Source organism: Tasmannia lanceolata, unplaced genomic scaffold (assembly GCF_043159265.1).
Source record: "Tasmannia lanceolata isolate RefF3 unplaced genomic scaffold, GAP_Taslan_0.1 ptg000015l, whole genome shotgun sequence".
Lineage (NCBI taxonomy): Eukaryota > Viridiplantae > Streptophyta > Magnoliopsida > Canellales > Winteraceae > Tasmannia > Tasmannia lanceolata.
Genome location: NW_027518692.1, coordinates 1089805 through 1100282, shown reverse-complemented (window position 1 = coordinate 1100282; position 10478 = coordinate 1089805). Strand labels below are relative to the sequence as shown.

The 10478-nt window shown below is 39.7% G+C and overlaps 1 protein-coding gene across 1 annotated transcript; it reads right to left on the bottom strand.

Moving 5' to 3' along the window:
• Positions 1–548: 548 nt before the first annotated feature.
• LOC143845407 (uncharacterized) lies at positions 549–5557 on the bottom strand. Its single transcript, XM_077353729.1, has 4 exons — positions 4967–5557; positions 4764–4878; positions 4525–4639; positions 549–1938 (listed from the first exon to the last, which is right to left on the bottom strand). Exons 1-4 carry the CDS (start codon positions 5065–5067, stop codon positions 887–889), a joined length of 1383 nt encoding a protein of 460 aa, XP_077209844.1. The 5' UTR covers positions 5068–5557; the 3' UTR covers positions 549–886.
• Positions 5558–10478: the final 4921 nt, after the last annotated feature.

Genomic DNA, 10478 nt, shown 5'->3' with positions numbered 1-10478 from the left:
GGGAAATAATTGGTTGGGGCCCTCACCATCGGTTGTCAGAATCAGAAACGAACAGAGCCTAAATTTAGCAATAATGTAAATGATTATGGACACCCAAATCAGGAAATAAGCAGAAATAATTTGGGACAAATCAAAATAATGGCATCAAGATGATGTTCGGAGAAACTTCAGTGTGACTTCTCATTCCCATGATTTGTAATATTGTCAGTAATATGGGCCAATGTTTAGTTCTTTTTCTCATTAACATGTAGAGATGCTACCGAAGTGAGAAGAGCTTTTGATCCTTCCAGTCATGTAACAAGAAAAATCCCATTTTGGTGGGAAAGCTACTTCAAGTCCACATCATCTTTCTAATCCTTTTAGAATGAGTTGACAGATTTTTATATTTTTTGTTTTTCTTTTGGGTGTGTGATTGATTCTTTAACAGCAGAAGAATTTGTTTGTGACCAACAACATGATTTCATAGAATAACATTGACATTATAGCCCCAGATAGCAAGTAAGAGGCTAGAAAATTGGGGGTCAAGCGGAATCATGGCAGCCACAACCTTGTCCAGGAAAAAACTTTCATAGAGAAAATTACCAATTACAAATCAGAACTTGCTGAAGATTTTAAATGATCTTAAACTATCCAAAACTATTAAAGTGGTTCAGACATCTCTCTATACATTTTTTACGAAGAACTGCCAACAAACGTTGAGCAGCAGTTTGCAAGAAAGAAACTGGCTCTAATTTGAACTCATAGTTGAGCAGCTATGTACAATTCGCCAATGCATCACAGTACTACATCAGGTCATCAAAGAACCTTTAAAGATAAAAACTTCTTTGAAAATTTCATCTGAAGATTTAAAAGAAAAGGAAAATATTTACCGATAGATGGGACTTTCCTAAGAACTTGGTCCCTTCATTCTACCAAAAATCTGACTTGTTGATGGCTTTGGCTGCCAGCAAAACTGCCCATTTTCCACAAAACTACTGGTGGGTGCAATGCATTTTCTAGCAGGTTCACCTTGCCCCTCAGAACTCCATTTACTTGAGCCAGACTCCAAGGGGCCATCAGCAGTGTCGATTGGGAAGAAATTGAACTCTTTATCTCTTCGGGGAGATGGCGGCATGCGATAAAAGTGGGTAGTCTTCATTGTAGTTGGATCTACATCACAGTACCTGCTCCAATCACGAAAACTACCGGAACCCACGTCTTCAACGTCAAGAGTCCAACTATTCTCTGTGCTTAAAGATGGAGTTGGTAGCAGCCCCAATCGCAACGATAGGTCATATCCCCTCTCGGGTGGATTCTCAGACGTGCCTCTTAAGTTAGAAGACTGCTGAGTTCTAGTGGAAGCATCTATGGCATTGTCGCAACCAAGGAGGTTCCGCAAGAAAGGCGTTTTTCCCTCCACAACAAGCTGGGTAAAAGGCCTACTAAATGCATTACTGTTTGAATGTTGGAGGTTTTGGAAAGAAAAGTGTGGCTCCACTGCCTGATGGCTAGTGCTATAATATAAGGGATACACTCTACCTGAACTCGGTGAAGGATAAGTTTCCATTGGAAGTGATGATTTATCTTGGCAAGAAAGACGAAAGTTCTCAGAGAAAAGAGGAAACTCGCGACAATTACCAGGTAGAAAACTCGGAGGAATCGGTTTGTGCTGAAGAAAAGTGCTGGTAGATTCCGTACCCAGAAAGGTTGAACTAATGGCTGTGGGTGCTACAATAGTCGAGTCATATGTTACGAATTGAGGACTAGGATTTGGAGCTGAACTTCCAGAGTGAGGAGGCAGTAAATGGGAGGTCCCACCATAGGTTGTATTGCCAGCTATCTTAGGAGAACCAGAGGTTTCAGTAGCTTCTGGCATAGAGGGAGTCAGATAACACCATGGATTAGTATGTCGTTGGCTCCGTGAAGCTCTTCTGGGAACACACCCCAGAGTAAGCGCGGCTGAAACAGGAGGAAAAAAAATTGAGAGAATTACATACAAAATTTTATGTATTTCAAACAATCTAAGCTTCCAAATAGGAACATTGAAGAGTTAATCTGGGCATGGCAGGGGTCAGCCCAATTCCCGACTACCAAAATTTAGAAAGCCCAACTCCAACCCCAATGATGGCTTTTGACATTTGGGCTCAAAAGAAGCCCACAAAGATCCACAAATGCTCATCCTGAGCCTGGCATGCCTGGAACGATAGTTAAAAAAGAGCAAAAACAGCAAAAAATACTTTTCAACTTAAAAATTCTCTTTTTTCTATCTAACATTTTGCAGTGTTAACAAGAAATGCCATATTTTTTATGTGGGTGATGACGACAGAAGGAGATGCATCTATAACAAAAACACAGTAAGAAATCCTGTGAATCGACGCTCCCATATTATGCCTGCATGACCCAAACCATTCATCTAAAGTGAGGAGAAGCTACACCCTGAAAATTGCGCTCAGACAATCTTAACTATCCAATTATCTGGCTTGACTTTTTACTGCAGCTCGATCTTTGGAACTTTTCTTTGGCAGGTTGGATTGTTCGAGTCGCCCTATGGCTGTGATTTTAGTCCATGAAATTTCTAAGTTTGGACCCACTGGATAAACAGCCCAATTGTTGCTGACAAATGATGGATGGGCAGGCATAGTTGTGAAGTTCGTTTCGTTCGACATTTTGTTTTGGTTAGTAAGACAGGGCGTTTAGCTATTTCCTCCATTTCGATATTTTGTTTTGGAAAAGACACTAGTACCGGAGAATTTTTTAATAGTTACAAAAGAAAAAAAATGAAAAAAAGATAAATTGTTACAAAGCATAAAAAATTACTATATCAACCAAATTTAGCAAAAAGATTAAGCGTGCTTGGGCGAGAGTAGTACTAGGATGGGTGACCTCCTGGGAAGTCCTCGTGTTGCACCCCTGCCACTTTTTAATTTTTTTTAAAAAAAATTAGCAAAAAGACACATTTTACGGCTTAAAAGTTAAAACATAGCCTTATTTATGATATTGGCACTGGAGGAGGCTAATTAATAACACATTTAGTGCAAAACATCAATGAAATTTACATTTATTATATCGAATGCTAACTATAAATATTACAAATAAAAACAAAAGTACAAGAAAAAATCCTAGAAAAGAAAAATAAAACCCAAAATATTACACCACACTTTGACGAACGCAAAGACTCCTCCCTTAAGTGTAAAATGCTTCCGAAGTAGAAGAAGCACAGAATACTCAACTCAACTCAACTCAACTAAGCCTTTGTCCCAAACTAGTTGGGGTCGGCTAATGAATCCTTTAGAAAAATTTCATGATAGAAGAAGCCCAGAATAATTGAGAAAAATATTGTGCAGATGTCTTGTGTTCTAACGGTGATTCATCACCTGGGCAGACTAATGTGCACAGCGCAGATGCTATTCGAGTTGAGCAATCGACTTCTTGGGGATGCAAGGGCAACAATATGGAAGGAAAATTTATTTTCGGATTACTTCTTTAGGGATGTTTTTGGAATTCTTGATGTACTGGGCATTTCATGTGTATTTTTTAAAGGTAACAACTTTATTAATTGCTGTACCCAAGATCACATCAACTGGGACAAGGCATCCCACCAATGCTAGAAACATAAAGCAAAAACCGAATAAACCCCTAAATTTCCGCCCAGATAGATCAAAGGTTTTTGGCAATACTCCTTCCATTTGAGGCATTTCATGTGCTTTTAACTCTCCTAAATATTGAGTTTTTAACGCTCCTAAATATTGAGGGTGTAAAAAAGACAAAATTTGCTTAGAAAAGCGCTATAAAACAGACCAAAAAAGAACAATGCCAAAATAAGAAAAAATTAAAAAAGAATTCATATAGAATTTTTAATTTTTTTTAACAAAAAATGATTTTAGACAAAACAAAGGCTTAAGTTGGTACATAATGAATTTCTAATCGGAACGTTTCATTCAAGGTTAGTAAACCAGTTTTCTTACCAGTACAGAATGTTAAGTTGTTTCGTCCTACGAAATTGACAACTAAGATCACAAGATTCACAAATCACAATTGTCCTATACAAAGGCTTCTCATGGTATGTTTACATGCTAATCTAAAGATCATTGGACCTTGCATCTGATTCTCAGGCCCGAGCCCACACTTATAGGCTTTCAAAGTAGCCTTAATAGTGGGACAAACGTGAACCAGGCCATAAAAGCCCAGGAGCTATCTTCTTTTTTTCCTTTTCTGGGTAGGTAAGCTGGGATTGAACCTCCAACCTCAGAGTTGAAGAACAAAGCCTTAACCAATTGAGCAGGCCCAACCCCCTAGTGGCTCTCTTAAAAGCCCAATGGCTACCGAGCTCCTTGAAAGCCCTACTTACTTACAAAACAGATTTCTAACACCAATTTTTCCTTCCTCACAAGATCAAGGATAATGACGATGAGCGACAGATTTAAAGATTATGACAGCATAAATCAATGCCATTCTTACTAGAAGGAAATGCAAACAGAGATATTACTGTAAAATTACAAAGGCAATCAAGATGTAACAGAGAAGGAGAAGAGGGACAAGATATACCTTCAATACAAGGCTGCAAAAGGTCTCCGGTTTCGGTGCTCTCATCCCTCCGAATTATCGTGTTAATGGCATCGTCTGTTCGCTCCCTCAGCGTCTTAAGGTCCATATACTCCGCCTATAAAATGAAAGAGACAAGGAAAAGTGAAAATGAACAAGACCCAAGTAGCCATCAGTGAAAACCCAATTAAAAATGACAATAAACACAGAGAAAGGAGTTAAAGTGAGAAAAAAGAAGCCACCTCAGAATTAGCTTTAGAATACATGATCTCTTCAGCCTTTAAGACCACAACAGGTATCTTCTCCTGCCATTCCTTGTTCTTCTTGGTGGCCAAGCTGTGAATCTCATTGACAACCCTACAAAAACAAATAGCAGGGACTGAGAAAAGAGAAAAAAGGCCTAAACAAGTAAAAGAAACTAAACAAGAGAGTAAGAAACCCTCACTTGAAGATCTCTTGGATGAGAGAACCTCTCATGGGCTGGTGCCTGTCACTATGCCAAGCTCTCCTAACGCACTCGTATGGCCTTGGCCCAGGCCTCGGCATCTTCTTTTAACCAAAGCAAACCAAATTTCTCTTCAAACAAAACAGAGAAGAGAGAAAACCAAAAGAAAAATAAACCCAACAAATCCCTAAATCGGACTTGCTAAAGCTACTCACTTCAACTGAAACTAGGGTTCTACGGAAATAGGTTTGAGAGGGAGAAAGGACAGAGATGTCGATTGCCCATTGGTTACAAGAGATTTTAGAGAAAGAAGACAGAGCAAGAGGGTTTTTTTGAAGGTAGAATTTCTCACTCCTGCTTTTTGCTTTTCTTTCTCTCTACTCAATAATTTAAAGGGTTATTGCTGGTTTTATTGTGTCCCCCACACATCCACATGGTTGCTTCCCCACGGGTATCCCAACTTTCTCTATCTCTTTCTCCCCAACCATAGATTTTACTTTGACAACGCATTGATATGTGTGTTTTTTAACAGAGTTATGTCGTTGTCTACAGCATCCTCCATTTTTTCCTCTCCCCTAGTCCCCCACCCACGAATTTATATTATTTTTTTTCCATGAGATCAAGGTGAGAGAGATTCATAAGGTGTTCATGAATGAAAATTAGAGGGGCCCATGTTGATGAATGCCCACTTGGCCATACTTTGAATACGACATGAAAATTAAAGAAGGGGGGCGTGCAACATGAGTGGTGCAGAACGAGCTGAGATGATGAGAAAACGACGCGGAAATTAGAGGTGTTTGATGCTGCAAGGCGAGAGACGTGACCAGAGTTAAAACATTTGTCGGCTGAATCAAACATAACTCATTTTCCCTGCGGATTTGGCGCCAAGTAATAGCACTATTTGAAGCTTATTACTGAGGATTATTAGATTCAGATATGATTGAGTTTAAAGCAGGCTCTATTAACTTAGGGGAGTGATAAATCGAGCCCCATATATCTTAAATCGACTGCCGAGTGTCTTTCTCTCTCCTCTGGGTTAGAGAGAGAAAGAGGAGAGAGATAGACACATGGGGTCGATTTAAGATATGTGTATTTAAATGGAGAAAGTTAGTGAAACTACCTAACATGATAGTTGTGGGAGCCGGATTTTTCCCGCCGCTGCTCGCTCACCTGGGAGGCGCAGGATCATCACATCGGGTGCTCTTTTTGAAAGGGTGTGAGTGTTTGTTTGTCTGCATTTCTTGTGAACTCATGATCGGGATCTGGATTTCAAAAGAAATAGAGCTTCAGAGTCGCCACCTAGGTTAGGGCTTAGGACCTGTGTCTGCTTTCCCGATGAAAAGTGGATAGAGATCCAAGTTTCATTGAAAAAGCAGTAACCGCAGTTGTACTCTAGGTTGGGTACCTAGAACCATAGTTTTGCTCTATTTGTTAAGGCTTGGTCCTTACAGAAGTTTGAGTAAGGATTATGGTTACATTCGGGGGAGGTGTTAGGCACCCCTCATGCACAGGGTAAACCTGGTCTCTTGACTTGATTTGGCATTTTTAAAGAGATTTATCAGAAATCTTTACTTTCTTATCCTTTATTACGGTTAGGATTAATTCATGTGCGTAAAATAAAGTGGATTTACAAAGAAAAAAAGAAAAATCGATTTAGGTGTTATCCGGATTGAAGTCATTAAAATACAAGTGTGGCAACCCAAGAGGGGGGTGAATTAGTTAATTAAAACTTTTGGCTTAATTAGATATGGTATTAAAAATTGATTTACCAATTAAGCAATTATTAATCTAACCCTAGTTCAAATATTAAGATTATAAAATTAGGGTTTGGATATTACCAATCATTTATATTATCTAACCCTTGTTCAATAAAGTATAAACACAAGTAAAGGTTAGAATTTATCAATCACCAAGTGTAAGAGGGAAACAAGAAAAAAAAAGAGACACCAAGATTTATAGTGGTTCGGTCTATCAACAAGACCTACTCCACTCTTCCAAGTTTGGCTCCTTGGGTACTCCACTAATGTTGAGATTTTACATGCCTAATCTCTAAGCGTTACAAGCACCTTCTCCGCCTCCAAGAGGACAAACCCTCTAGCTCCGGATTCTCTTTTCTTAACGAGCCTAATCGGAGACCGTCTTACAATCAAGCTTCTCCTTCAAAGGCCGAAGCGAAAACCCTCTTCACAAAGTCGATTCACCTTTCTTACCGGGCCGAATCAGAGACCCTCAATACAAAGAAGAACAAAAATGAAAAATTCTCAAAGCCTCTTAATAGGCGGATTACAAAAATAATAGCTCTCAAATTCTCTCCAAAAGATAGCAAAGATAAAGCCTATTGAGGTCCTCTTATTGAATGGAAATGCACAAATGCATTGAAGAGGATAACTAAAAATCTTTAGATTTTAAAGTTTAGGCTTAATAGATTTGGAAATGAAATACCAAAAGGTTATTTAGATAGGTTTGGATAGGGTATAAATATCCCATAGAAACATATGACTGTTTGAGGGCAAACCGTAAAAAAAAAGGCAAAAAGAAAACTAGCTGTTAGAGCCCCAACGGCTACATTTCGCTACCGGCGTGGTCGACCGAGGTGTCACGGTCACTCGCCCTATCTGGCGCTCACTTTTTATTTTTGAAATTCCTTATCGCTACGGTCGACCGAGATGTCGCGGTCGCCCATCGTGAGCAACCTGGACTTTTTTATTTTTGTCCAGGTCTCTATCTACGGTTACCCGGCCCGACCATGCTGGATTATTTCTGAAATACAAGTGTAACAACCCAAGAGGGGGGGTGAATTGGTCAATTAGAAATTTTAGGCTTAATTAGGTGGAAGATTAAAAGTTAATCCATTAATTAAGCACCAATTAGTCTAACCCTTGTTCAAATAAACATAAATGAAAGTTAGGGTTTAGACATTCCAATCATGAACATTTGCTAACCTTTGTTCAAAAAGATATTAAAATGCAATTTGGGTTTATACATTTAATTCAAGTGCATTTACTAACCCTTGTTCCATTAAAAGAATAAACAAGTTAGGGTTAGAGATTACCAATCACCACACGTGCAAGAAAGAGAGAGAGAGAACATTCACAAGGCACAAGATTTATAGTGGTTCGGTCTATCACAAGACCTAATCCACTCTTCCAAGTTTTCCACCTTGGGATCTTCACTAAAAATGATGAAGTCGTACACCCGACTCCTCCATCTCCAAAGGGAACAAACTCTTTCTGCATAAAGCCTTGACGAAGAGACACACCCTCGTACCTGATTCACCTTTGTTAACAGGCCGAATCAGAGACCCTCACACGTCTTCACTTTTCTTAACGGGCCGAAGATGAGACCCTAACAATGTCTTCACAATTCTTAACGGGCCGAATAGAAGACCCTGAATGAAGAGCAAATAAAATGAAAAACACTCAATGCCTCTTAATAGACGGATTACAAAGTTGTAAGCTCACAATCACTCCAAGAAAATAAGCAAATGAAAGCCTTATGGAGTGCCTCTTGACAAGATGTAGAAATGCAAGCTCAAAGAGGTTTTGCTTTTGATTTTGAAAAGTTTAAGTTCAAGGAAAGATGGGATTTGATCTTTCAAAATGTTCAAAAGCTTGTTTAAATAGGTTTTAATCATGTATATATAGCTAATTTGAAAATATGACCGTTTGGGGGTAAAACTGTAAAAAATAAAGTTGAAAAAGTCAACATGCACAAGCCCCAACCGCTAGTTTACCAGACCGTCGCGGTCGATAGAGCCACCACGGTCGCCCGCCCCTATCGGGCGCCCTTTTTTATTTTCAAATTTCTTACCGTCGCGGTCGACCAATCCCATGGTGGTCGCTCGGCGAGGGCTACCTGTTTGCTCAACATTTTGGCTCAAAAACCTATCTCGGTCGACCGACCCACGGCGGTCGCCCACCCAAACCCATGACAGAATAGTTATGTTTCAACAGAACCCATTCCGCCGTCGCCCGGCTTGACGTCAACGGCCCGATAAAATTCAGCAAGTGCTAGATTTCTAGCTACCTTGCCGCGGTTGCCCGGGAGACCCCAGTCGACTGGCCTTGTGTTAACTTTAAAATTCAGGGGCTTTGAGCCATGGTCTTTGGGCTTTAGTCCTAGGTTTTCAAACACATTTTTGGGTGTATTAATGGTTTTTAAAGATGTAAAATGTTAAGTATAAAAACCATTTGAAAACCTTTTGAAAGTGCATTTCAACATAAAATCAAGAAGACTCCAAATACAATCTAAAAGATATAAACCTTGAGTTTTCTTGGAATGTGGCTCCTTTGCACTTTCTTGGACTTCTTCAACTTGGGTGAACATCTTGACCTTGTCTTGGCTCATATGATTTGTCCTCCAATCTTCAATGCATGTTGAGGTACATGAGGTGTCACCATGGCATGTTCAACTCCAAGCTCCTTCTTGACACTTGTAGGAACTTGTGGAATCTTCATGTTGAGCTTCTTAATTTGAACATCTTCAAGTGAGGATGTCTTCACTGTAGGTGCAAGCTCTTAGTTTCTTTGCTTCTTGATCCACAAGCCATGTGTTGAGAAGAGTTTTGTAATGGCGATTATGACATTAAATTCCTGTATACAACACAACTGAAATCCCAAAGGGCAACACACAAGAGGGGGTGAATTGGGTGTTTTAAAAATTTTCTACTAAAAAAGATAGGGCTTATGAAATTAACCTAGTTAGTTCTAACCCTTGTTCCAAAATTGAATTCAAATAGAAAACGAAAAAGATTACCAAACGCCACAATAGAGAGGAGGAAGAGTAAGGAGACCACACAATGATTTTTATAGTGGTTCGGTCAAATCTTGACCTACTCCACTACCCAAGTACTTGGTCTTTCCTTGGGATTTTCTTCACTATGGTGAGACTCCTCAACGCTGCCTCACAAAGCCACCATCTCAACAAGGGGACACACCCTTAGATACACTCCGCCTCCGAGGACGTTCTTCTTCGTTGTGCCACCGCCTTGAAGAAAGAAACTCCTCTTTGCAATCTCTAAATATAACAAAGGAAAGAAGAAAATGAATGAAAAGCTCTCAAGCTCATAATAAACTCCCAAGGATTGAAACTAAATGCTTAGGGGAGTACCTCTTGGCAAGGAATAAATGCAAGTTTAAATGCTTAAGAGATTTGAAGAAGTATCCTTTTGATTTTAAGATGAAAAGCTCTTAGGGTTTGATAAATGTTCAAAAGGTGTAAATGAACGTCTTTGATGGGATATAAATAGCCCTAGTTCATTTGAGAAGAATCAAGGGCAAAACTGTACCTACCCAATAAAACCCCAACGTCTCTTTTGCGAGACCGGCGCGGTCGACCGAGCCACCGTGGTCGCCCGCCCTTATTGGGCGCCTCTTTTTTATTTTCAAAATTCAAACCTCTCGCCCTTCGAGGACAACCTGTTTCACAATAATTTTGCACGAAAAAAGAGTTTCGCGGTCGATTGAGGGGGTCAAGGTCGCCCGCCAAGACCAACCTGGATGTTTCTAGATTT

Bases quoted from the DNA above. Each gene is read 5' to 3' on its own strand.
- LOC143845407 (XM_077353729.1), bottom strand. From the start codon at position 5,067: ATGCCGAGGCCTGGGCCAAGGCCATACGAGTGCGTTAGGAGAGCTTGG. The intron at 4,640-4,763 runs GTGGCTTCTTTT...TTCATTTTATAG, and splicing joins ATTCTAAAGCTAATTCTGAG to GCGGAGTATATGGACCTTAA. The intron at 1,939-4,524 runs GTATATCTTGTC...CTCCTGTTTCAG, and splicing joins TTTGCAGCCTTGTATTGAAG to CCGCGCTTACTCTGGGGTGT.